This window comes from Dunckerocampus dactyliophorus, chromosome 15 (assembly GCF_027744805.1).
Source record: "Dunckerocampus dactyliophorus isolate RoL2022-P2 chromosome 15, RoL_Ddac_1.1, whole genome shotgun sequence".
NCBI lineage: Eukaryota > Metazoa > Chordata > Actinopteri > Syngnathiformes > Syngnathidae > Dunckerocampus > Dunckerocampus dactyliophorus.
The window spans coordinates 17,570,631-17,598,527 of record NC_072833.1 but is presented as its reverse complement, the minus strand read 5'-3'; the positions used below and the strand labels follow the sequence as shown (position 1 = coordinate 17,598,527).

The following is a 27,897-nucleotide window of genomic DNA, read 5'->3' as shown; positions in this document are numbered from 1 at the left end:
TTCATATTCTTACATATTTTTTTTTATATTATTATTTTACAATATACAGTAATCCCTCGTTTATTGCAGTTAATTTGCTCCCGTTGGCTCCACCGTGATAAGTGAATTTCCGTGAAGTAGGGTTCCTTATTTATACATGGAATATTGTCATAGATACAGCACAGACAACCTGTTTAGGCGTTGTTTTTAATATTATTAGAGCCCTCTAGACATGAAAGAACATCCCTATAGTTAACTTTATACTCGTATTACCCAATATAGGAGACATAACAGTAGGAAGTGCACCATTTAAGACATTAATAAGAGTCATCTTCGTGTGTGTTACTGTATGTGTGTTCCCTAGGGTGTTCACAGTTGAGTTTCAGCTTTGCATGGGTAACGGTCGCAACAGTAGCCCATGCTTTTATTTAGGATTTTTAATGAGCAGAAGCGGCATAGAAAATGGATGGAAGGATTATGGATTATTGTGCCTGTTGTGAGATAATTCAAACCTGCAATAAAAACCTGCGCTTGTGTGTCTCACTGAACATTACAGTAACATTACTGACGGCTAGTGACTAGTATAGAATACTTCATATCATCGTCTTTGAATGCCTCTTTTGAATGTAATTTAAATCATTTTTTTATGCGTGAAAATGCCTACTTTAGGCAAAAAATACTAATACTAATACTATAAAATATAATAAAATAGAAAGAATATAAGATGAACAAGATTTGCATATTTACAAACAGTGAGTACAAATATAAGTAAATACAAGTAAATTTACACTATATACAAGGGACATGTATTCAACCATGAACCCACATGATTTATTATTAATTAATATATTTTTGAAAAAACTTGATAGAGCGAAGCCGTGAGATTTGAAGCGCAAAGTGGAAAGGGACAACTGTAGTCATAAGTGAAGCAATAAAGTCATACGTTAAAACACAGGCCATATGTCCACATAAGAAAAAAAGAAAACTGAAGTCGCTCCTGATTTTTGATCCTGGCTTACAACCTTGCCGTTTGCATTTAGCTTTTCAGTGATGTGTGTCACTTCACTGCTTTTTCACCAAAACAGTCCATTTTTTGTGATATTTGGTGACCTAAATGCTATTTGAGGTGAGTTATTGATTGTAAATGCACATCAACCTTGTCTGAAATGGTTTGTGGACATTTTCCTGAGCTTCCCAATGGGTAATACATGGGTTTTACAACAAAATGCAGTCATATAGAGGAATGTCTGTGAAGATATAGCAGTCTTAATAGACAGGACAAGTAAATAGACATGTTCTAGCAGAGTGAACATGGTGAGAAGTGATCCTGATGCGAGGAACAGATGTTGGCCCTATCCAGCCATCAGGTAGCTGCCAGTGTTTGTTCAGTGTAACCCAATCACACATTTCCTGTCTCCATGTCATGTGGAGGAGGGGAGTGTGTCTCCACGCCAAAGAGGTCAACGATGACACACTAGTGTGTTAATGACTCACACGCTGCACCCTGAGGCACTACTCTATTAAATTAGATCGTTTAGCTAGTATTCAGGAGGCGTTCAGACAACGGAGGTGACCACAGCACTGTTTTTATTTTTTTTGTGGGATTTACTATCAAAACAACAGTCATCATGGCAACAGCAGGTGGACACCTCACCAGGTGGAAACCAGAACCATTCAACTGGCGGCCTGCTGGCCAAATCTGAAAAGCTGAGGTTAGCACATTAGCATTCCTACTGACCAAATGTGTCAAAGCTGTTATTGGTGAACACACCTAAATACTCAATTTAAAATGTTAATTAGCTGTTGTAAATGCTATGTCTTAATTTAATTTTGCTAATAGCAAGGCTCAAAGCTGCAAAGATTAGCAAACTAGCATTCCCTGGCCAAAAACTAAATACTCTTTTTAAAATGTTAATTGTTTGCTTTTCGGTCCAATTTTTTTATTTTTGTATGAATTGGTATTATTTTGTTTAAACAGCGGAGAATTGAGAGGCAGCATTGAAAGCTAGATGCTAATATCAAGAAGCCAGGGGTGTCCAAGCCTTTTCCTCTGAGAGCCGCATTATGAAAAATCAAAGAATGCAGGGGCTATTTAATTTTCTAAACAGGCTGAAACCAGGGGCGAGTGTGTACACCACTATCTGTATCTGTATCTACAGTATATCTGTTCACCCATCTAAATGATCCATATCCGTATCCGTACTCGGAGTGGGTGGGGCATAAACCAGAAGTGGGCGTGGTTTGAACTGCACCGCATACATTACGAAACAAGGTTAAGATTGCAACGTGCATACTGCAACATATTGAGAGGGGTGTAATATTTTACCACGCTTATGTATATAATGTAGTATGATAGCCATACAGGCAGAATGTTTGATGCAGCTCTTGTGCAGGTGTACCTAATGTTGTGGCCAGCCCATGCAGGTTACTGTGACCACTCTCTGTGTACTTCCAACTGAAAATGAAACAAAATTCTCATCTTTTAAATAGCACGCCTGATTTATGATGACTTCATGAAATAAGACAAAACAACATTTCAAGGAAAAGAAGCAGTCATGCTACCCATAAGTGACTGACGCAACACAAGCCTGCACAGCGCTGTCTTGTCAAATACGCCGCGTACTTTACGAAACAAGTTTACCAAGTAACTTTAGATACAAACCGAAATTGCAGTGGGCAACGCCACCACGAGCCGTTTTCAACTTGCCAATTGCACTGTGTACGTGAATGAGGCACCGATCAACTCCTCTGTGGCTCTATATATATATATATATATATATATATATATATATATATATATATATATATACATATGTATAAATATATATATATATATATATATATATATATATATACACACACATATGTATAAATATATATATATATATATATATATATATATATATATACAGCGCTGAAAGCTAAATGCCAAATGTGTCAGTGAAGCAAATTAGTATCCTGTGCCTACTACCTGTGGAGCATCATTTAATAGGTAGTTTTTGCATCATCTCCAAACTAAAAAACACAGAAACAGTATAAAGTAACCTACCTTGAGTCCTTGAGGCCCCTCAGGTCCCTGTCAAACAACAGTGAGAGTTACACAAGAGTTACATTTAAAAGAAAAGTCAGTCACGAAAGGAATAATATACATTCTAGTGCCAATGCCAGACTGGCAAGGAAGTGTGAGCATACACCCTGTTTTCAGGGCAGAACACAATTAAAACTGAACCCTCTTTCTCTTGACAAAGACTCAACATAAACCCACCATATTTTCATTACATGTCTAATGACAACAACATTATCTTGGTTTGTTTTACTGTCTATAGGTTTACGACCCAAATGAGGCAATGGTTGGACGGCCTGAGCTCAGTCACTGAGTCCAAGCAGCGGAGCATTCTGGAAGAGTGATTGAAACCAGGGATGAATGTGGCTTATTTTACTTTATTTTACGTGACTTTACCCACTCAGTGTAACGTATGCCCATGTTGCCTCTTGCAGGCAAGTAAAGCACCCTGAAAACCTGATTATGTAGAAAGAAATATTTTGAAGATATATCTACACTGGCAAAAAAACAAATATTCTTACCAACAGAACTTGGTATCGCTGTTACCAATGCTGATACCAACATTTTTGAGAGATAAATACTGTATTGACACAAATAAAAGACCAATATCAACCCCGTGTTTTACAAAACCCGTTTTTGGAAAATCTCTATATTTTTAAGACAAACAATGTATAAGTCAAGACGTTTTATCCCGAGGGGGAATTTATTGTGCATTCCGACCCAAACCCTCAATGACCAACCTCCATTAACACGACAAAAGGGCTTCCCTTCAGCAGCCTCCTTTAAGCTCTCCTCAGCAGGCCTCGGTAAACATCTTTACGAGCCACCACTATGCTGCTATGTGAGTGCTAATTAGCTTGGTTACATCTGAGAACACTCAGGGGCTACCGGAAAAAAAAAAAAAAAAACTCAAAAGGAACGCTTTTGTTGCAGCCCAATTGAGGATAAAAAGCCAAATGTTTTAATTCAGTACACTCGGAAACGGCGAACAATGCGTCCAGATTAGGAGCTTGTTTCCATTAACAAAATCTATCCAATATTATGTATTTTTATTTGAATTAAGTAATGTTTACGCTTTAGTGCCAATTTGGATGTTAGCAATGTGGCTGTAGGTTAGCATAACAGTGAGGAGCAGTGTCTAGTTTATTTAAAGAGACAACACTGCAATGATAAAGCTGTAGTCGGTGCTAGGCTGCAGCTTCTTTTGCAACATGAGAGTGGATCACTGGTGCATTGTGGGTAGTTTGGCAATGAATGCAAGAGGAGCAACAGTAAAAAAGATGATTTTTGTCACTTTTTCCTCTTTAGTCCACCCCACAGAGGACCTTATGGCACTGATGACTTTGAATCCATTCCTGCAAAATAAAATCAAAATATTCCTCCCACTCTTTTCTTTCCCCTCAGCCCACCTCCCTCCCCATTTACCCCCGCAAGAACTTAATCCCTCTAACCAGCACCATATGTCCTTTCAAGGCTGCTGCTGCTGGAAAACTCTGGAATCTTCTCTTGCCCTCTTAAACAACAATAGCAATGCATCAAAGTGGTCCAAAATACAAAGTTGATTGTTTCAATTTTTTTATGCATCTTCAAGGACCAAACTTGTCATAACCTTGGGGTCATCAAACGGTTTAACAGGACTGAGTTCCACATTTATTCCCAGTTAAAAGAACATTGGCGCACTTATGGACCAATACGGCTCATTTCAGGAATTACAGCCATGAATTCTTTTTTTTTTTAAATTTTTGATGGAAAACCATGCAGCTTGGACACTTTTACTGGGATAAAACACAAAAGAGAAGCCATGAGGACGATTAAGTTGAAGATCTTTGACGAACATTTTTGCAGCAGGTCCTATCACATATAGAGCATCTTTAAGTTCTTTAAAAACACCAGTTGTCATATAAAGGATCTTTGAATAGCATTTTTGCAGTTGGTCCTTAAAACAGCAGCTGTCATACAGAGGATCTTTGACCAGTGTAACTATGAGCAGGATTAAGTGATCAAAAAATGGTTGACAACTATTTTATGTATTGGGTGTAATATTTTAGCTTCTTGCTAGTGTTCAGTGCTAGCTTAATAAAATGCGTTATTTAGCACAAGCGCTATATCCAGTTGCTGTTAATTGGAACAACCTGCCCCTACGGTATACGAGGTTTTGTTGCGGGAACGCCAGCCCTTTTTTGTGTGGCTGAATCATAACATGTGTGAGTCATTCTTGCCATTCGTCAGGGTGTAAATATCTTTAAATTTACTCCACTTTTTATGTGTGTGCCTGTTTGGCTACATTGTCATTAATTAAGAAGTCTATTGCACAACACAGCAGCTACCAGAACCAATGTTGTAATAGCAGTAAGGAGCAAACTATTCAGTCAAGAGTTCAGTGTAAGCAACGGTATACGGCAAGCGTTTTTTTTTTTTTTTTTACTTTTTTTTTTTTACACGTTTTTAAGCGTTTTTATCCCACACATGAGTTTCACACCAACAGCTGGCTAGCAACATTCTAGGTGTGTATGTACACACACATGCATACCAGATGGCCCTGAGTGAAAGCCATGAACGCCAATCATTTTATTCGGGCCAAACAAAATTTTTAATTTCAAATTGTGACAAATATAGACATTTGTTTGTTCAGTCTTGTTCTTTTAAACTACTATTGGTAGGCAACATATGGTAACTGATTCTCCTTATATTTTATGGTTTCATTTGCAGCAGAAGACACAAGACTTTAAATGACGACTTATTTACTATTATTTATTATTCAGCTCTATTACGCATAAAGGTCAAGATGTGTTTTAGCATCACAAGGGTACGAAAACAATACTTTACAGGAAGTGGCAGTCAGAAGCAGATATAAACAAAAAGAAACACTCTGGACATAAATCTAACCGTGACTGCAGCCACTTACACTAAATGTATACACAGACTCTGCAGTGTTTGTAATCTCAAACCAATAAAACCTAATACAGCTGTGTGATTAGCTTTGGCTTTTGTAATGCAAACACATGGCCGCAAGCGGCTACATCAGACCCATTCTCCTTTAAATGTACTTTTATACGAGTTCACAACTAAAACACTATTTATACTATGGCTTTGGCTAGGGATTAGGTGCTTGCATGTGCCAAAATTGTCTTGTATTGTGAGCTAATCAAGATTGACTATTGCCACAACGTTTCAATCACAGACACCCGCTAGGTGGCTAATATTTTAACCTTAGTGCTTTGCTTACAGACATCCTCAGCCATTCACATTGTTAGTTAACGCTAGTTGCTAGTTAACGCTAAAAAATAGTCATTAAAAAGTGATGTACTGTTTCAATTCACAGCTCTATTCAATTAGTCATCGAGTCTTCTACTGTAGTCTCTAAAGTGCAAAAAACACTGTGGCTGTAGGCAACCTCCCGATGTAGTTTTATTATTTTTTTTATCAACTCCACAAGTTGATGTATATTGAGTGGTCAGCATCCTTATGTATCTCTGCATGCACTTTAAAATGTTGCTACTCAGCTTTTGGGGCAAATAATTTCCCTGGACAGTAGAGCTCTCCTGTCACAAAGAAAATCTTTGACTCGTGTTTTTACAGTAGGACCTTACAAACAGCAGAGCGCTCATGCCACAGAAAGGATCTTTGACAAGCACTTTTGCAGTATGTCATAGAATTTACGGTCTGTTTTGTATGCCGCAATCACACAAAAGTGTGTTCTTACCATAGGTCCTTTTTCTCCTGGCTGCCCTTGATCACCCTATCGGAAAGAAAGGATTTTATTGTTATGAAAACCTGAATGGATTTTATTTGTTGCACATGCTCTACCCTCTAGTTGACCAACACTCATTTTGCCTCTTTTTGCCTCTTCAACATTCAACTTTAGCTTCTCCAAAGCCAGTGGAGGAGGACAAGGAGGCGGGCGTTTAACTTCTTGGAAAAACAACTAACAACAAAAAACTATCTCAACTGGAAGAGCTGACAACAATAATCATTGGAGCAAAAGACGGCAGATAACAACACTTCATTTCTCTGCGCCAGTACAATCAAGATCATGCGGGGAAGGAGAGAACATAAATGATGCCAAGTGACAGGACATGGAAAATGTTCAATATGAAACACGGCCAAGTGTATGTAAAGCTATACAGTCAGCTCTTCTAGTGGTAGAACAATCATGTTTGTTTAACCTTCATTGGGAGGCTTTGACTTGACAAGTTCTCTTGCTAGGAACTAAACTATATGGACAAAAGTATTGAGACACAACACACATGCGCTCTGACATGAACTCTGTGAGCTTCGTCTATTTTGACAAAAGTATCGGGACACAACCGTCATGTTCACTTACCAGAGGTGTCTCAAAACTTTTGTCCGTATAATGTTTTGACATGAATTATGTAATCTATATCAGTACTTACTGGTAGGCCTTGAATGCCCCTTGGCCCATCCTTGCCTGTGTCTCCTGGGGGCCCGCGTGGGCCAGGGGGACCTGGTGGCCCCGGAGGCCCAGGTGGTCCCGCTTGCCCCTGATCCCCCTGTCGTGCAAAACAAAACATTTCAATATCAGTATGCCACAATTGTGTTAAATCCATAGATACACTGGAGTTGCACTACCATTAAATACAGATGAAAAAATCTACTGACTTCTAGAGCAGGCTAACAAGCAGGAAACATATACAATAGCGCTATTCAACTGACTCAGTGAGTGACAACACAGTGAGTTCAGTTCAAAGCTAGGGAGGGACAAACGTTTTTTAACCAAATTCCTAAAAACAGCAGAGCACTCTTGTCATATAGAGCATCTTATAGAGCCTTTTCTCAGTAGGTGCTTAAAAACAGAAGAGTGCTCCTGTCATATAAAGGATCTTTGACTTGCATTTTGGCAGTAGGTTCTCAAAAAACAGCAGAACCATCTTGTCATATAGAAGATCTTTGAATTTTGTTTTTGCAATAGGTACTTAAAAAAAAAGACTAAAAAAACCTGCCACATAGAAAATCTTTGACTAGCGTTTTAGCAATAGGTCCTCATTGTCTTTGCACAATGTTTTTCATTATTCCTTGCTCAATGACAATAAAGCCTCAAAAAGAAAAAAAAAAAATAACAGTGCTCCTGTCCCATAGTCGATCTTTGCCAATTCAGTTGAATAGCGCTGTTTTACAATGAACTCCCTTGAACAACAAAAGATGCGTGCAAAGAGATGGAGCCTCAGTGCCAGCGCATTGCCACTAGCCAGAGCTACCTTGATGAGACGGCGCTTTATGAGCTGCTGGTCAGCGGAAAGAAAGCCATGATTGATCTTAGGGAAGACCATCTGAGCAGGTGTGTGAGGTCGAAGGTCAGAGGTGAGAGAAGGTTGAAGAAGGACGAGACCCCCGCAGGAAGGAGGAGGAGGAGGAAAGTCGATGCAGAAAAAAAAGATTTATTCAGAGAGGTTTCTATTCAAGGATGCTTGAGGAACATCTTCATAGATAAATCAGAGAAATCCACACTTTTACAACCACACAGCCTCGGAAGTCTTTCCTTATTTTTTGGCACTTCAGGCTATAATTTTACATAATTTAAGTATGTGGACTGGGTGGGAAGTTCTCTGTCTGTGAAAATGCTGTCATCATCATCATCATCATCAACAATGTCCCTGCAGCAGAGTGGGAATCCCAGGAGCGGCAGCTACTAAGAGTTGTCTTACAGTCCAGAAGGCCACATTAATGGATTTATGGATTTAGTGGTGAAACATTGACATGGACTTATAAAAAAGCACATAGGTTCACCAGTATGGTATTTTTCTTGGAGGTTCCTCCCTTCACAAACACACAAACCAGACCGCGTTTTCTGGTTCTCGTTCCAAAAGGCCACATGTTGCCAGGCTGTAAAAAGGGCCACCAATATACTGTAGTTATATATGGCTTTCAATATAGTTTTAGTCCTAAGCGTGTGCCGCCGCCGAGGGGTCCCACTCTGCGGCGAGGTAACACACCGCCTCCGACAAACCTTGACGGTCAGGATCTGATTGCTGTGCAAAGCAGCTAGTGTGGGAAGACCAGGCAATCCCTACAGGACAAACATGGCACAGTGCACACCAGACCTTCAAACAGTTCCAACAATGAACAGGTATTTACACCAATGCTTTTTTGGTACCCTTACTGTTGAGATGGACCTTTTCACTATACGTTGGAATTTCCAATGGAAGAAAATAAGAAGAAAAAAGTGTCCCAGAGTTGACACCATGTTGCTTTTTTGACATTTTGTGCCATCCAGTTTTCTTTATTTTTAAGACTTTGAAGACAAATTTGGGCTATGTTGAATTAATATTGGTCAAATTTGCAAGATTGTAATCATTCTGAAAACATTTTACTCCCTAAATTAACCAAAAATGTCAAAGCTACACAAACAAATGACACAACGCGACAAAAAATGTCACATTGAAAACAACTGAAAAGGATCCAACAATTAACTTAACATAAACTAATACCATCCTTTATGTTAAGATTTGTATTTCAACAACTGGATTTCTACTTTAGATAATTATTTGTCAACCAGATGGTGGTACATTTCAATTTCAAAACATGCTACAAACTTTCACACACAATTTTACTATTTTGCATTGTTGTTCAGTTGTTCAGCCCCTTCAGGACACAATTATTCTCCAATTGACGCCTCTATTCAATTAACTGCAGAGTCTCCCATAGCCACCGGGTGGTCAGTCTACAAAACCTTTGTGGCTGTAAGCAACCTCCTAATGTTGTTTTTCACTCCACAAGGTGGCAGGAGCTGCTTTTAATTGTCAACTGGTGGGTCGCAACCTTTGCCAAAAAAAATACTGTAATGGCCCGATGTCCGTGAACAATCATGTCTGTGCTATTCGCTTGCTACGCCACCATGAGGTGCATGACATTTTTATGGGCGACTTGGTCAAGGTTGAGCAGGAGGGGAAAGACATTGAGTGTGGACTTAATGCGCCGTCTGTCTGACAAACAGTGGATAGCTAGATATCTACTTTTTTTTTTTTATTTTGCACTTCCTCAAATTCAAACTGCATTTTAATGTCTTTTCATGAAAGGGTCTGCTTGCAACGGGCTCAAAATTATACCGCCAGCGCTTAGAAAGGCTCCTGCACATGTGTTACCTGGGGTGCAGCTTACATGTTTACATGCAGAGGGTGGGATAAAGTGCTTGCGACACGTTTAAAAGTTAGCGCCCTCTAGGCAGCTACGTAAGCATTGCAAAGAGTCTTTTTACATTTAAGATTTAAATAAATAAATGTTATTTATTAAATAGGACATTTGAGAAGTTTATGTTAGAAAAATCTCCTCAATTTGGGTTGCCGCTTGTCATTGAAGGGTGATGGTGGGACACGCAGCCAAACCAGTTCGTATCATGAGCAGATTTATCTACCTCTGCATGTTCATTAAAATCAGTTACGCTTGTTAACCTGTTTTCGGAAATAACAGTCTGCTTCCAATTAGCGCTCTGTTATCTTTGAGGTTTTAGTTAATAAACGCCTTGCCTATACTGCAATTACAGCATTTATGGTAGCTCATATTAAGTTTAATACACAAAATCTGTATGTTATCCTTGTAGCAGTCTGAGGTCTGTAATTAATGACAGCTCAAAAAACATTTGCCATAATAGCTGGAGCTGTAGTCAACCTCGAGGTGTAGTTTATTTTAATTAAGTCCACAAGACGGCAGTAGCTGTATTTGAAGTGTTGCAAGGTGTCAGCATCCAGCAGCTTTTTCTACCTCTGCAAATGCTTTACGATGTCTCTACTCAGCTGTCAGTGTGAAACGTGTGTGTGTTACACCTGCCGTACTGCTCTTTACAATGAACTGATCAGTGGTATTAATGCTGGCTGAGCAGTTTGCTCCTGACCGCTATTACAACATTGGTTCTGTTGATTCTGTGTTGTGCAATGCACTTGTTAATAAATTACCAATGCCCACAATCACAGCACAGTACAGTGCAGTATATGCCTAACTCTAATGGTAGTGAAAGGGTGGAAGCGTTCCATGAAATTCCGATTATTGCATTCATCATTTTCAAAACATTCAGCATTTTGGCCCCACAATAAAACTTTTCCTTATTGTTTCTGCCATACGCTATAAACAGATGGTGGTGTTTGTTGACATGATTATCACACAACAGACTTTCAACTTTGAACGTGGTGGTAAATTGTTCCGACATTAAAGGAAGTTCAAGCTTCCAGCTTTCCAAACTTCCCCCCCCCCTCAAGCAACAGTCTTGACAACAGACACGATCCACGAACAAAACATTGGTGGTTATAGTTTAGAAGTGGACTTTAATCTGACTCCAGGCATTTTTTTAATAGAATTGTTTTTAACATGTTTTGTTCTATTGAAAGCTCATTGAGAGTCACTCGCAAAAAGAAGTGTTAGGAATGAGGAAAAATTGTGTTGATTTATACCAACATAAGTGGTACGTCTTAACCATTGAACATCAGCAATGACATCTGTGAATCTGATGTTCACAGTGCGCTTAGAAGCTAAAAAATATGAAATATTATTTCATTGCACAAATACAGGCCACCCCATAAGAAACACAGCACCCACAATAGATGCCTGTGATTCTGCAATTGCGTAAACAAACACTTCTGGGCGCCACATTAACTATGATAGACTCGTTGCATAGATTTCATAGGCTACTTTTTAAAGATTCTTGCTTTAAACTCTGTTAAAAAATAGATAAAGCCAATTTACTCAAACAATGGCCTCCGATTGAATATGTACGAATATGATCGAATATATATATGAATAAACGCAGCACCTCAAGTAAATGTCTCCTATTTTTCCTATAACCAGGGCCCGTATTCACAAAGCTTCTCAGAGTCCTCTCAGAAAGCTCCTAACTTCCTAGCTTCCTAAATTCCTAGCAAGGAATCCTAGCTTAAGAGTGATTAAGGAAGTTCCTGAGAGCAATTCTGAGCAAGGAGGGGGCAGAAACTTTTATCTTAGTGAGGTGGTGTGGTTGACCCCGTTGCTAGGTATGACACAGTCTTTTAAGAGCTGTGATTGGTTGGTGTGATTGGTTACAAAAAGGGGGAAAGACCAAAAAAGAACAAATGCGCTCTGTGCTTCTTGTAATGAATGGACAGTAAAATCAATTGATCATATAGCTTGGACTGTATTAACAAATGTATAATCGTGACATTATTTTTATGTCATGATGATGAAACACAGCAAAATTAAATTAATTATTACTCAGCTTCAAAAGGTTTTAACGTACCTTATTCACATGCCCATTATACTGATATGCCTATTGTTATGTTTACTGTCGATACTGGTCATTTTATTACTTATTGTATTTGATATTAATGGTGGATGCAGACTCAGCTGTGCCATTCCTGTGATTGCTAACGATATGAGGCTGTGAAAGCGCCTTAATGGCCTGACTGGTCACTCTGCTGACAGAGAGTTGTGACAGACGCAAGTCCTCACCGCTGCATTGTTGCATTTTACCTGTGGCCAGGTATCACAATGTTGTGATGACTTTCATCTCAAGTGCTACTACGCTGGGTGGGACTAGTAAGCTCATCCCTGTTGAGATCCACGCACAAACATTATCCCTGTACGATGTATGTAGCATGTTATTAAATGACATGTCATTTAGCGTATGGAGAATATCTCTCCTTTCTGTCCATCTTTCTGCCATCTTGTCTGTTTACGCCACTCTTAGGCTTCTTAAAAGTCCTCTTCGCCACTCCTAACATTTTGCCGCCTTAGGAGCGCTCTCAAGGCCTAACGCCTAAAAATTCTGAGAAAAATCTTAGAATTCCTCAGATTCTAAGATTTTTCTTAGAATTTTTATTTGCCATGATAAAAGTTGTTCACCAAGAGTGACGTCACTAATTTTTAGCTTTAGGATGCTTTGTGAATACGGGCCCAGGTGTCTTTAAATTTCCTTTACTACGACCTAGATTCTAATCTAGACTCTGGACTTTAAAGTTACGACTGCTGAACATATTTTATATTTTTTTATTATTTTTTAAAATTAATTTCACAAATACAGGCATCACACTTTTTTAGAAACACCTTACCCGTAGCAGACCTCTGTTACCCTCTGCAGTCGAGTAAATCAATGCATATTTGCATCATTTTAGTTTTGTGGCTTCATTTTATAAGCCTTTTGGGAGCAGCTATGTGATAAGCAACATTCTTTTTAGTCATTTGGTTTATTATTGTTTAAAATGGCATACAAGTCCATGCGTTGCTGTCAGTGTGGTGTTCAGTGAGCATGTCTGACCGCAAAGAAGTTCCTCTGGTTTCCAGTTATTTTACTTTCATTCAAAGATGGCTTGCTCACTCACCCATACATTTCTAATCTGGCCAATCCAAACAAATCGTCTTTGGTGCCATCATTCTGGTTTTTGCAAAGAATGATTCAAAAAGCACGGCTCATTAGGAATATGGCTGTTCAAGGGCAGGCCCTGCAGACACTAACCATGACTGGTATTGATGTGCAAATATTTCTCACGTTATTGACAACCTCAAACATCTTGAAGACAGGAAAAGGGAAAACTGGATTATGGTCAAGGCGAAGACACGATACATACGAGTTCAAAGATGATGTAAAGGATGGAACCGCTTTATGGGTTTGAGCTTTTTTGCGCCTAAATTTGCTACAGCTAACCTTTAAGAGATGTTTGAGTCCTTTTCTGCCACTTATTGATGTTTTATTTTCAAGCCATTTCGGCTGTGCTGAATGAATGAGGTTGCATTTTCAAGAGGATGTAAATGTTAATGTGACACATTTGTTCCTTGAGACCAAAAATATCCAATTGAAAAACATTGAAAATTACATGTTGGGATCAATCTTCAATTTGGACTACTGCCTTTCAACTTTTTGTTTTTATATTTGTCCTCCAGGTGGCGCTATTTGTTCCCAGTCAAAGCATGCTGCGAAGTTACACAACTTTTACTGCTTTCTGCAACTGTGTGTGTCGCTGTTGATGCAAAGTTATACAAATATCTCAGCCTTTAAAAGGGTTAAAATTACAAAAATGCATCCATCCATCCACTACACCGCTTGTCATCACTGGGGTCAAGGGTAAGCTGGAGCCTAACCCAGATGACTTCGGGCGAGAGGTGGGCAGCCAATTGCAGGGCACATATGTACAAACACACCAAATATGGACAGTGTAGAGGCTCCAATTAACCTATCATGAATGTGTTGGGAATGTGGGAAGAAGCAGGAGTACCCCACACATGCACAGGGGAGAACAAGCAAACTCAGAGATGCCCAAATATATGTATAACAATATATGTAATATATGTGTATTTCAGTATTTACAGTATTTTTACAGCAGTTTTTTGGAAGCTGGCATTTTTTTGTCATTTGGGACAAATGAGTGATGATATTTAAAGAACCTCTTAAGGTCTTTCTCTAATTGGGATGAAAGAAAGGCTTGACAAGGTGTGGCGTCCCTGCACTCAAAGGGCAAAGGACAAACTACAAACATATTTGCCTTCTTTTCCTGTGAAAACCCCAAAACCACGGCTTTTAGTTATTAGCCGATTGTCCTCCAGCGAGATGCCGTGTACAGCAAAGCAGATACGAGGACAATCAGCAACAGCCGGCGCAGAGGAAAGGCAGCCAGAAGGCGCATCCTTTCAACCACACCAGAAACATGTCTGCATATGTGGCGTGGATTAGCGACCATGTGCACAGATGGCTTCAATACTTTTTAAGAGGGGACTCCGATTTGACAAGGATGTGATGCATTTTATCTACAGTAGAGCTCAACAACATACACACACACAGCCAGACTGGACAGAAAAGGACAAAGGTATTCTTCCAACTCGTGTAAATTGCCATAGAGGAACCATGACAGCTGAAGCCAGTGGATACCTAGACAAAGACCACACACCAGCCCATGGTGCCCACGTCCAATCACAGGCTGCTATTTGTTGCCTGGACAATTCGTTACTAGTGGCTTGGTTATCCTTTTATGAAAGGACTTGGCCTTTCAACTTTTTGCAGCCAACAAATGGTTGACCCTGACATGTGGACAGCAGACACTGTGGATGGGATGACTACATGAGTATTTGGGCTTTTTTACACTTAAGGCATCAATTTTTTTGAAGTACCTCAGCCTGAAATATATACATTATATAAATAATTATATTTGGGGTTTTTAACACTTTTAAGGCTAGTATGTTTCCATAGCTCTAAACTAATCAAATGATATGTTTTATGTTCATGGTTTATGTTTTATGGTTTATGATAAAGGTGCTGTCCCTCTTTTGCTCCAAACTACACATTTTTTCAACCAAAAAATATAAAAACACCACTACCAGCTAGTGTATGTTGCCAATAGTGGTTTAAAAGAACAGATTGAACAAATAAATGTCTATATTTGTCTCGGTTCAAAGTTAAACTTCGTAAACATTTCATTCGACCCAAATCCAATTATCGCCATTCATGGCATTCCTTCACTCACTGCTGTCTCGTATAAACCTGCGAGTCTATGGCGTATGCACATACACATAAGTGGCCGACATTTTGGAGTTACTGTATGGTTATAATAGGCTATACTGTACATTCAATCATATCTAACACAAGTAGCTAAACTTTGCGAAATTGCTATCATTAGCTGACAACTAATGTATGTGCGTTACATGGGGCGTGGCTTGGATGGATATCCTTTGGCAAATTTGACCTACGTTCATTCAACATAGCCAAAATGGCTTGAAAAAAAAAACCTGAATGGCACAAAAGCATCTCTAAGGATCTTAATTAAAGATGTATCAACATGCTTTCTGTCCATACATCTGTGCTATGGCGTACTTGCTCAACTCTGAGTTTTTGCAAGATAAATAAACACAAAACTGAAACAAATCAAAGTTCAATGTAGCCCAGAAATTAACCAAGGGCTTCCAGAGTTCACACAAAATCAGCTTACTTTTGCCACAAATTATCAGTCTGTGCTTTGTGGGCTTTAACAGACTCCCAGATCGACACAAGGTCAGACAGCCCTTGTCCCGCTCCATCGTTTTTCACTGCCAAAAAACTTCCTCCAGCTATATTTACCAACCAAAATCAATAAGCCACTCTGGGGAAGGTAATATGATTTGGATTAGAGTCCCCCCTGTCGTCCTTCATATGCCACTGGATGTTAGTTTCTTTCCAAATTTGAGGACAATGCGACCGTTTAATGAATTTGTACGTGCGAGTGGACAGTTTATTTATTGACTCTGGAAGACAAATAGGGCTTGGCTGGTCCTCGTTACGAAGCCGTCAACCCCCACTCGCTCTCTGGGAGTCGTGAATCATCTAACTGATAGAAACAGATGACTCCATTTCCGAGGTTAAAAGGGTACAAATTACGAGCGAAACCGTGAAATCCGAGCCTTAAAGAAGTAGGCTGAGCTTCTGTATTGGTCCAATCTTTCAAATGGACTAAAGGGACAGCAATTACGTGTGAAGTCAAAAGGGGATCCAGTGAGTCTATGAAACACAAGATGCATGCCGTGTCACATTGAGAATGCAAATTAAATTTCATCGGGAAGGCCATTTGTATTGACAAGTGTGCCCGCAGAGACAAAGTTAATGGTGACGTTTAGGGTGGGCGCCAGTGAGGAACTGAGATCAAATCCGCTGTTTCTGGTGACAAGACGAGGCACTGTGTATGCTTGTGCTCCTAACCTGCAGGAAGAACAGCTAGGGCCATTCTGAGGACATGATGAGGAAGTGACAAATATGCGAGTTAATGCAGTCCAGTGTAAACAAAACCTGGACCAGCACAAAAATTGAGGCACTCATGTAGTCATCAGTCACAAGCTTGACTTTTAGAAAGATGGGAATGAGTACAGCTCAGGCTTTTCATGGTACAATACAAAAAAGGAAGCTCAGATAGCAATATAGATTTACTATTGACTGAAAATAACAACACACAGCCATTATTGTCTAAATAGCTGGAAAAGATAATTGTGTCTTGGTAGTAGTAGTGTCATGGTCTGGGTCTGGATTGGGTCCCCACTGGGGGAGCGGCGGTTCATTGAGGAGAAACATGAATTCCAACTCAGGTGAGTAGCAACTTAATTGACTAAAGTCAAGCATGGTGGTGGTAGCCCAATCCTCTTGGGCATGGACAGGATGTTAATGGAATCATCTTCCACGCCTCCATGATGACTTGGTACTTGTTGGTACTTGTTAGACACTTTCCTCCACCTTCCTTCTTCTTGAGGATGTCCCACAGGTGCTCAATTGGGTTCAGATCTGGGGGAGACATACTTGGCCACTCCATCACCTTCACTTTTAGATTCCTCAGCAAGGTGCTTGTCGTCTTGAAGGTGTGTTTGGGCTCCTTATCATGCTGGAAACCTGCCATGCAGCCCAGTTTCTGCTTCACAATGCCAGAGTACATCTTGGAATTGTTTCACTTAATGAACCACAGCTCCTCTCGTGCTGGTAGCACTCGTGGCACCCCAGACAGAGACGCTACTACCACCATGCTTGACTGTAGACAAGGCACAAATAACTTGCTACTCACTTGAGTTGGACTTCATCAATGAACCGCAGATCCACAGTGCTGACTGCATTCGTGCAACCCCAGACCATGAAACTACAACCACCATGCTTGACGGTCAACAAGCCACAATTATGTTGCTACTACCTTGTGCTGCCAGCTATTAAGACAATAATGGCTGTGTCCTGAGTCATTTTCAGTGGATAGTAAACATATACTGCTATACAAGCTGTACACTAAGTACTTTAAAGTATATACATTTTTACAACATTGTCTATTGAGAAAATATGTAATAAAAATGCTTGCTGACATGTGAGGGGTGTACTCACGTTTGTCAGATATCGTATTTTGCAAGTTTTAGACCCATTTCTTTGTCAAAATAAGCAGTTTTTGTTGTATTTGGCCAGATGTGCTACACACGATCCCAAGAATTCCATTCATCCCAAGCCTTTTTTCCCCACAATCCTGCCTAGAGAGACGCGTAAAGTCATCAGCTCATCATAAAAGAAGCAAGGCACATACCCGTGGTCCCTGGTCGCCTTGATCCCCCTGCAAGACAGACACATTTTGTCACGTTGAGATACACTCAATGATGGTTACCAATGAGCCAAGACTCACAGTAAAATGGCTCAGACAAGAACACGTTGGATGAAGCGGAGTAATGCAGTTAACCCGCAACTATGCCTGGCGATGGAGAGTGTTATGATAACAGAGGGCACGTGAGACAAAGACGTGGGGAGAGTTTTTGCTTTGGCGAAGAGTCGGTGTGAAAACCAGTTTGGAGTGAAACTGAAAAGCTTAGGGGTGTAACACTGCATGCATACGGAATGAGATTTTTCAGTACGTTACAGAGATGTAACGATTTCCTAAAGCGGCACACATTGACTGAGGGACAGGAAGTATAACTGCCTTGCGATATAGCCACGTGTGGACTCCGCAAACAGTGCAGCCCAGCCTTTGGCTAGCCGGAGTCATGGCTCGTGATAGTGCTATCGTGAGGCCAGGGCTTGAAAAGCCTCTTTCGTCGCTAAAGTCTTGGCCTTCCTGGTCAAGCTAACCATTTTATTCTCTTTTTTAAAATGTTCCTGCAAGCCATCGATTAAGAAGAAAGAAACTAAACTTTAGCTCCACACACAACACATACAGTTGTCTTTCAGTATTTGCTGCTATTCAAGGGACAGTCTATTTAAAATCCTCCCGTCATTGGCAAATCCATAGTGGTGAAAATGTATGACTGAAAGCCAGCTGAAGCGCTTTAATGCTCCACTAAGCAGTCCTCTGCCAAACAGCAGTAAAGCCAGCGACATTAACCACATTATGTGCAGGACTTTTTTGGGGGTGGGGGCGCTAATATGTGACAAATGTTTGGCTTGAAAAGAAGGCAAAATAAATAAAACGAAGGATAGGGGAATTTACGTATTTGTGTGAATTTGTTAAAACATTCATTTATGCAAGAGTTGATTAGTTGAAGATTAAAACAGTAAAAGCAAGGACACAAAAAAAACATAAAAATCAGCTACATTTTTTCGCTAACTTCTCGCGGTTAGCAATGATTCGTGAAACAGAAGCACAAAGACGCGCTGCCAAATTCTGGTGTTCACCGAGCATCCGCTATGGAAATAAGCGGCTTGATATTCATGCCTGTCCTGTGAACCTCTTTATCTGCACAAATGAAAAACAACTGTGTTGCACGGCCTCCCACCCAAGACGTGTGCAGGCAGCGGGGCCCTTTTTTCCGTTAAATCTGTCTCTAATGAAGCGGACGGTTCCAGAAAAAGTCCCATCCAAAACTGACACTTTGCTTGGTTGACTCTGGCTAGTGGGGAGAAACACGCTGCTTACAAGGTGTTAAAGTGGCGTCTTTTGCTACATGGCTTTTCTAGGGGTGTAACAGTACGCCATTATTACGGTCCAGTATGCCGGTTTTAATGCCACGGTTCGGTTCATTTTGGGTACAGTCAGGGAAAACAATGAAAAACGTGAAACTGCCTACAGAAAAATCTGATTACGAATACATGTGCGGTTACACCCCTAGTGTTTACCACATAATTCTCTGAAGAATCTCAACAAATTTGCGCGAAATATCAAAGAAGTTGAAGATGAATAAATCAAATACTTGCCTTTTCACCCTTCGGGCCTGGAGGACCCTGCGGAAAGAAAACAAAAACACCAGTTTAACAATAAATGACAAGGGTTGCAATAAATAACACACAGCAAGTAAACACAAAAAGTACTGACAAAATATGCAAGCTAAACATTTTGAACAGTGAGTTTGTGTTCTTGTTGGCAACTGGACTGTATGATAAGTATTATGCTAGCTAGCTCAGTTAGCTCTTGTTTAAGTAATTAGTGTCTTAAAGGGTCAGTACACTCTGCAAACAACACAAGCAACAGGATTTGGACATCCAAAATAATAGTTTCTCAATAAATAAAGAGGATTATGATGAAATGCAATAAAATGTGCAGGCTAAACATTTTAAACGGTGAATTAGTGTTCTTGTTGGCAAATGGCTTGTATGAATCTTAGCGCAGTAGCTAGCCAGCTCAGTACAGTTGTTTAAGTCAGTTGGTGTCTTAAAGAGACAGTACACTCTCTGCAAAAAACACAAACAAGATGATTTGGACAAGCAGTGTTATCCAATATAACAATTTTCCAGTAAGTAACAAGGATTATAATGAACATTAGTCAACACAAAAGGTGTGACAAAATATGACAATATTTGCAAGCTAAACAGTGAATTTGAATCTTAGCGTGTTAGCTAGCTAGCCTAGTACATTTTTTCCAGCCAGTAGGTGTCTTAAAGGGACGATACACTCTCTGAAAATGACACAATTTTTTACATTTTATTTTTTTTTACATTATGAAAGGCATTTGCTTTGAGGCTTTGGCAACTCTTCCATTGGAGGAGTGTAGCAAGCTGACTAATTGACCACCCACTTAGACGCAAGGACGAAGACTAATGATTAATGACTAAGATTAATGCACCCACCGTATATAATTGAGGTGCTCAACTTCACTTTGTGTCAACAAATTGTGCACACAATGCAGATGCACAGTTTTAGGTTTTATTTTGAGTAGAGTGCTGATTGGATCCATTTGTTGGTGAAGTAGTGAACCTGACCCACCACCACCACCACCACCACCGTCCCCTATGAATTGAAAAGCAGCCCACATAGCTAACGCAGCTTGAAGGTCTGCTGCTGCTTTCTTGACCACATTTAGTATAGAAACACTTACAAAACACAAAACTGCGCCATCATGAAAGTGCTGCAATCAAATGTGTGTGTGTGTTCAATAGGAAATTGCACGGATTGGACAATGGGATCTTATTGACGTGCTGCAAATGACCACCACTTCACCTGTGGACTGATTTGGGATGTGAATGGGGAGATTAACGATGGGCACAGTTTGTGGTAAGAAATGTTTCTTCTTTTTGTGCGGAGAATCACAAGTCAAAAATGTTCTATCACAGCAGCATTAGGCTGTAGTTGTACAATCGTCCCCTCATATCACAGTTAGCGTAATTTCTGGTGTATAAACCACTGCTTTTTTCTTCAACTTTACAGCTTATACAGCTGTGCGGCTAATTTATGGCAATGTTCTAATCTTGTGACATCTCCTTTACTTCAGAACTACTACTAAGTGTTTAAATACTGTGCCAGTGAGTCAGTGAGTAAACGGGAGCTCTTCCTTTGGCAGGAGCCAATCACAAGCTATCACTGAACTCACGATCAGGTTGTCAACCCACTGGAAATCGCAGAATATGACTCAATATGACAGTCTGACTCACGGTGTCATCTTACAAAGAACGCTAAACTCATCACACAGCAACTTAAAACTGAAAAGGTATAGCTAATAAATATACAAACAAGTACCAATACGGGCCGCACGGTGGTCTAGTGGTTAGCACGTTGGCCAACACATTAACAGCCTGGAGATCGGGAAGACCTGGGTACGATTCTCCCCTGGGGCATTTCTGTGTGGAGTTTGCATGTTCTCCCCATGTGCGCGTGGGTTTTCTCCGGGTACTCCGGCCTCCTCCCACATTCCAAAAACATGCAGGTGAGGTTAATTGGCGACTCTAAATTGTCCATAGGTATGAATGTGAGTGTGAATGGTTGTTTTTCTATATGTGCCCTGCGATTGACTGGCGACCAGTCCAGGGTGTACCCCGCCTGTCGCCCGAAGTCAGCTGGGATAGGCTCCAGTATACCCCCGCGACCCTAATGAGGAAGAAGCGGTATAGAAAATGGATGGATGGATGGAAGTACCAATACTAGTTAAAAAAAGAACTATTTTAACGTTTTCCCATAATGCATTTCGTCCCAGCAAAGCATTTCATTGGTTATGCACTGCCGGCGTGCTGCAATGATGTCAGCCTCCCTCTGGGCTCCTCTGGCTGGTGGATTGAGGCAGCATTGTAGCCCTTGGCAGTCATAACCGGGAAAATGTTAAAATAGTTGTTTTATTTTTATTTAAAATTTGTGTTGTAACTTGTACTGTATATTTCTTAGCTACCTTTTGAGTTTTAAGTTGCTTTGTGATGATTTTAGCGTTCTTTGTAAGGTGACACTGTGAGTCAGACTGTTATATTGAGTAATGACCTTCCAATGGGTTGACAAGCTTGTTGTGAGCTTTTTCATAGCTCCAGATTGGCTCCTGTCAAATAAAGAGGTATGGCCACCATATGCCATTTTATGACATGGGCATGTACGACTGATAATCCGGTGTGGTTTATATATGAACAAATCAGTTTTTTTCTCTAAATTTTGTGGGTGCATCTTAAACACCGGAAATTATGGTAATTGGACTCGAGGACTCGACCGCGATAAGATAATTTCAGTAGGATTAAGTAGGATTCAACATTCGTAAATATAATGTTTTTGTAGTTATGGCATAGAAAACCTGTTTACAATCTTCAAAATACTTTTTTTTCATGGTTAGCGCCCTCTAGACATGAAGTAACACCAACATAGTCACCTTTATATTTGTATTACCCAATACAGTAGATATAATCAGAGAAAATAGGACATATTGAGTTTTAGCTCGTCTTGGGTTATGGCCCCAACAGTAGCCCGGGTTATTATCATGATTATGTTTTTATTTAACATGCAATAAACGCCTTTTCTGGCGATCGCGTCTGACCCAATTGTCTCACCAAACACCAATACCGAGTGGCCAATGTAGCATACTGCAATCAAAATTGCAGTAGAATACTTCTTCTGCCTTGTATTTGTATTTTAATTCATTTGGTTAGTTCATTTATCCATTTTTATGCTTGGAAATGCTTCATTTACGCCAATAATTAGTACAGTTTGCTTGAATATGTTTCTTTTTTAAACTACTAATAAGATCTATTCAACCACGAAACAGCAATTTATTCATTAGTTACTTTGTGAAAAACCACAAGGGAGTGGGGGTGCGATGTTTGATGTGGCGTGGGACAACTGTAATGCAAAAGACGCTGGTGAACTGCAAAAACGCCAGCCAAAATCTTCTATGTGACAGGAAAACATCAGTCAAAGATCCTCTATATGAAAGGAATGCTGTGCTATTTTAAGTACTTGCTGCAAAAAGAGCTAGTCAAACAGCCACTCTTGGATGTATGGATAAAGATGTTTGTTTTTTTTAATTCTGGGAAAAAAAAAAGGTAATCCATCGCTATCAAGCAAAACATTCCTTTACTATTCAAATTCAAATGAGCATCATTTGCTTTCCATAATGACTTTAATAAACCTGCAACAACAATAAGAAATGACACATTGATGCTCAAGGCATACATCTTCTGCTGCGTCAAGATGGGAAATTACAGGATGATTTGGAACAGAGCTTCTTCCTGTCTCTGCGTCATGTGACTTTTATGGCGGGATGCTAGCGATTATGCTTCTTTTCCTATCCAGATACAAATCTAGCTTCTCGTCTCTCTTGATCGCAGCCAAACCATGACCACTGTCTCCAGTCAATGACCGAACAAGCTGTTGATGTACAAAAATAAAAAACTTTACCACCTTTGAAAAAAAAAAAAAAAAAAGAAAAGAAAAAGCAGGCCTTTTACATTTTGTAAAAGGCCAAAACCACATGGAGAGAATCCCTTTTAAAAGCAGGACAATGTAACTGCCTTCACTTCATATTACTGCCACGGACTAAATGATGCCTAATGAAACCATCCTGGCACACACGACTCAAAGAAATATTTTTCTGCGCTGCCTGTGTGTTTACCTTTTATTCATATTAACAAGCCGCTTTTACTTTCATTTTGTGTGCTTTGGTCTTGTGCCACCGCTGTTTAAAGCGCCATTAGCCGGTCTGGATAGTAAAACGTTAATATGAGGGAGTATTTGGAAAATAATCTGAATCCTAGACATTTTTTTATACCAAACTGAGCTATAACTTTGTTGGATTTACTCTATTTGTAATGGAAACTGTCAATCAAAAGGCAGACACAAAATAATAGAACATTTACATATCAACGTAAGACCATGTATTCATAGTGAAATGTGCGGTAGAATAATAAATACTGTTATGATTTGTTTATTATTTAGTTATTTAATGAGAATTATGTTAATTAAATAAACGTTTCTTCATTTATTTCATGGCATTTAAAAAAAGCAGCTTTGTGTCACCATCACACCATATAGCCTTCCACATTGGTCAGGTCAAGACAAAGACAACACAGCACACTTCCGGCCTTCACAATAAAAACACAGTGCTTTGCATCCCGTCATAGGGCATCTAACAAAATAAGGATCTCAGAAAAATACAGTAGATCGTTGGTTAGTGTCTTTAATTCGTTCCAGAAGAGTCGAACCAAAATAGATGCTAACCAAATACCTTTTTCCCATGAGAAATAATGTAAATCCAATTAATCCGTTCCGCAAAGCCAAAAATGTTATCACAAAACATGTGTTTATAGTTTTACAATTATAGTTTGACATGCAGAAAACAATTGAAATGCATATAAATACATATAAATGAACATTTAAGGTTACTTTTACCTTCACTGGATATGTGATTCTTGACGTGGCTGTCCCCAAAGACACGATGTGGCATCGAGATCAACCACCACCACTTTTCCTTTTGACATGATTTGTTTTGTGAATTCAACAGTGTTTCTCACTTCAATACTGTAACCCAAAACGGAGTCAAAGAAAGTTGCAGGTGCCAGCATTTTGATAAAGAAGAAGAGAAACACTACTGAATTCAAGAGATAACACCTGACAAAAGATGAGTGTGGGATCTCGCTGCAACATCGTGTCTTTGGAAACAGTAGTCTTCAACGAATGTAAAAGTAGCCTTAAATGTTCATTTATCCCTTTCATTTGCCATTTATATGCGTTGAGAATTGTTTTATACATATAAAACTATAATTCCAAAACTATAAAAATGTGTTTTGCGCTAACGTTTTTGAGAGTCAACCGCTGATAACATCATAAATGGGCGACGTAACTTCCGGTTGCGATTTTGTTCGCTAGCTAACAGGAAGCTAACAAACAAGGAAGGACGTTTTCTGATTAAAAAAAACAAAAAAATATTAAGAACACAGGTGGACTCACACAGTGTATTGATGACACGACAAGATGTGCGCCATAATGTACACAAACTGGAGAATGGACGCAAATTGTGGCGTAAATTTCAACGTTAACCAAAAAAACACGCGGCGGACGTTAACCGAAGTCCCACTGTAGCTTCAATTCACACTGAAAGCTCTGGTTGTGTAAGGAAGGCAAGTAATTTATCTTGCTTAATTGGTCATGATTTTTCAATAACTTTTGTTGAGAAACATTTTTTAAAATAAATATCTCAATTTTTATACTCACATTGCATATTGCAGTATTTGTCGTATTTTGCACAGTGTTTATTTATCGAAATGCATCCGGTGGCCACTTAGTAAAAGAAGCACATTGTGTTCATTCATTGAACAAGATGTGACCTGACATTGGTTTTTCTGCCAATATTTGTTTGGTATCGGTATTCGTAATAAAGGACCGGACAGTATCGAGGAGGTCTAATTTTAATTTATTTTATGGCAATTCAGGGTTTCCCCTAGGATTTTTGGAAGCTGTGGTGGTGGGCTGCATGGGAGGGCGGACTGCCGCTGCTGTGTCGTGCCGCTGCAGTGCGTGCAAATGTTTTTTTTAACACTTTTATCACTTATTCATTTACTAACTTATTTATTTAACTTTTTTCAACAACTAGCTGAACATGAACCGAGAACATTGCAAAACTATTAATTTAATGGCAAAGCTGCTGAGAGCGCTGCCAACATTTTAATTGCACTTTATTTACAAAGCACATCTCCACTCAGTGTGCTCATTTGTCATTAAATAAGGTGTCATGTTTGAATAGAACACTTGAATAGAACACGCAAATATTCCTTGGTGACCTGCTCAACATCAGCTGGTGAGCTACTGCTAGCTTACGAGCCGCCTGTTGGAGACCCCTGTGATAGCTGTACACATTACGTGTGTCAGGTGCACAACTTTGACACACAACTAGTGTTTTGAAGACAAGCCATAAGTATTATAATGATAACAAGTTGTGATGAAGATCGTAGCTCGTAGCTCGACAAAAACGAGCTAGCTAGATGCCGCCAGCCGGGCATGTAAACAAAAATGCCAGAAAGTGGAATGAGATTGAAACGTGAGCGATCACACACGCTGGCATAGATAGGTTTAGCATGTGACAACCTGTCGTCAATTGACTACACATTTTAAAGGCTATTGTTCATTCGCCCGATAATAAGAAACAAACTTAAAGTCAACACAAGACGTGTCACGTATTTGGTCACATGCGCAAGTGCCAGCAAAGCAGACAGGCGATTCTGGTGCATGCTTGCCAAAATAAAGCACAGTGAAACATTTTTATGTTATTTTAAATTGTTTTCAAACTAACTGTGGTCAATATTTGCGTAAATAATAATCTATATATGTACCTATGTAGCATATACATCATTCATACAATATATTACTTAATATATATTACTATATATTACTAACCCTCATTTTTAAGATGTGGCGGCTTTTATTTTGTAGTGGCGGACCACCACGATCAATTACATGTAGCGGAAACGCTGGCATTTTTGTTTATTTCATGATCTTTCATTTATTGATGTAGTCGTGTAATAATAAATGATTTATTATTCAGCAATTTATTGGCTTTTACTTAATTTTGGCACAAAAAATCTCCACAAAGTCTAATCCCCCTCTGTTGGCTATTATTAATAATAATATAATAAAAATATAAATTGCAACTGCTAAGGTTACACTCCTAAGGATACTTTTTGGAAACATTTGAATTAAAATACTATTCTTTTTACACTTTTGGGAGGTTTAATAGTGTCAAAAAGTGAGACACAGGGGGGACATCATTGTTATTAGCAGTTGTCCATATAGTTTTAAACTTCTATGACTGCTCAAAATGTAAAAAAAATCCTTTAAAATGGTATTTAGTGTTCATAAAGGTTTTTAACAACAAAGGTTTGACCCTGGAACTCATTATTTTTGTGTTTTCATCCATGTAGTGTATTGCTTATTTGATTTTAACACAGAAAATACATTCTTTGTGTGCCAGTGTAGCTGTAGTTGTTATGGACACAAGCAAAATCATTCTTTTTGGATCAGTCAAAAACACACAAATAACAATGTGAATCGCTAAGGACCTGGTTGGATCTGCTTTGTAGTCCTTGTCATCACAGTGACCCGGTGAGCGTGTCCAGGTCCAGAAAGCCCATCCATCACACCAGAGCTTGCCTCCTTATTGGAGGAAGCGAGCCAGCAAAGAGACCTGCCAGCATTTTAGGAGTCCACATGGATCCAATCAGCTTACTGTGAAGCGCTGGCATCCCTGACGACGACTACTAGCACTTTTTTTAACGCCTGCGTGGTCTTTGCACACAACATTAATAAGCATGTGTGTGCGCAGGAAGCTAAACAAAGCGGTCCACAGGGCGGCGGGTGTTGACAGCGAATGAGCACCCGGAGAAGGGGAGGGCCTGCAGGCCAGGAGTTCTTCTTCACATTTTGATCAGCTAAACATCTCAGACTTCTTTGGGGCTACATAGGTAATTACTCCTGACAGCAGCAGGAGATATACTGTACGTCAAAACTAGTATAGAGTTATGCTTCATGACATGTCAACACCACGGTGAGGGAAACAGCATATTCTAGCTGAAGGGAATTACTCCCTGATGCTAAAGGTGCCCTTCACTGTCATATTTGCAATCATAAAAGCACATGGTTAAGGTTAAGAGTTGATGGAGACGTGACTGAAGGCAGGAGAGGACATGTGAAGCAGCTTGTGGTTGGAAAGCGGAGGGAGGAAGCGACTCGCGGTCTCTCACTTAATCGGGATTCCTCCGGCCACTAGAGGGCACTGTCAATAGTCTGAAAAGGCAA

General features: G+C 39.6%; 1 protein-coding gene across 9 annotated transcripts in view; it reads right to left on the bottom strand.

The window, feature by feature from the left end:
• Positions 1–27,897, bottom strand: part of LOC129194947 (collagen alpha-1(XXV) chain) — a 145,251-nt gene that overhangs the window by 40,272 nt on the left and 77,082 nt on the right. For 2 of the 9 annotated variants that reach the window (XM_054800506.1, XM_054800508.1), the window contains exons 1-8: positions 19,872–20,017; positions 19,623–19,649; positions 18,025–18,051; positions 9,009–9,068; positions 8,260–8,331; positions 7,438–7,554; positions 6,747–6,782; positions 3,029–3,055 (exon numbers count right to left, since the gene is read on the bottom strand). In XM_054800506.1, the coding sequence (XP_054656481.1) occupies positions 3,029–3,055; positions 6,747–6,782; positions 7,438–7,554; positions 8,260–8,331; positions 9,009–9,068; positions 18,025–18,051; positions 19,623–19,649; positions 19,872–19,907 (402 nt within the window). In that variant the 5' untranslated portion in view covers positions 19,908–20,017. Of the gene's footprint in view, positions 1–3,028; positions 3,056–6,746; positions 6,783–7,437; positions 7,555–8,259; positions 8,332–9,008; positions 9,069–18,024; positions 18,052–19,622; positions 20,021–27,897 lie in introns of those variants that run through there. The other 7 variants (XM_054800507.1, XM_054800509.1, XM_054800511.1 and 4 more) reach the window with 7 other exon arrangements.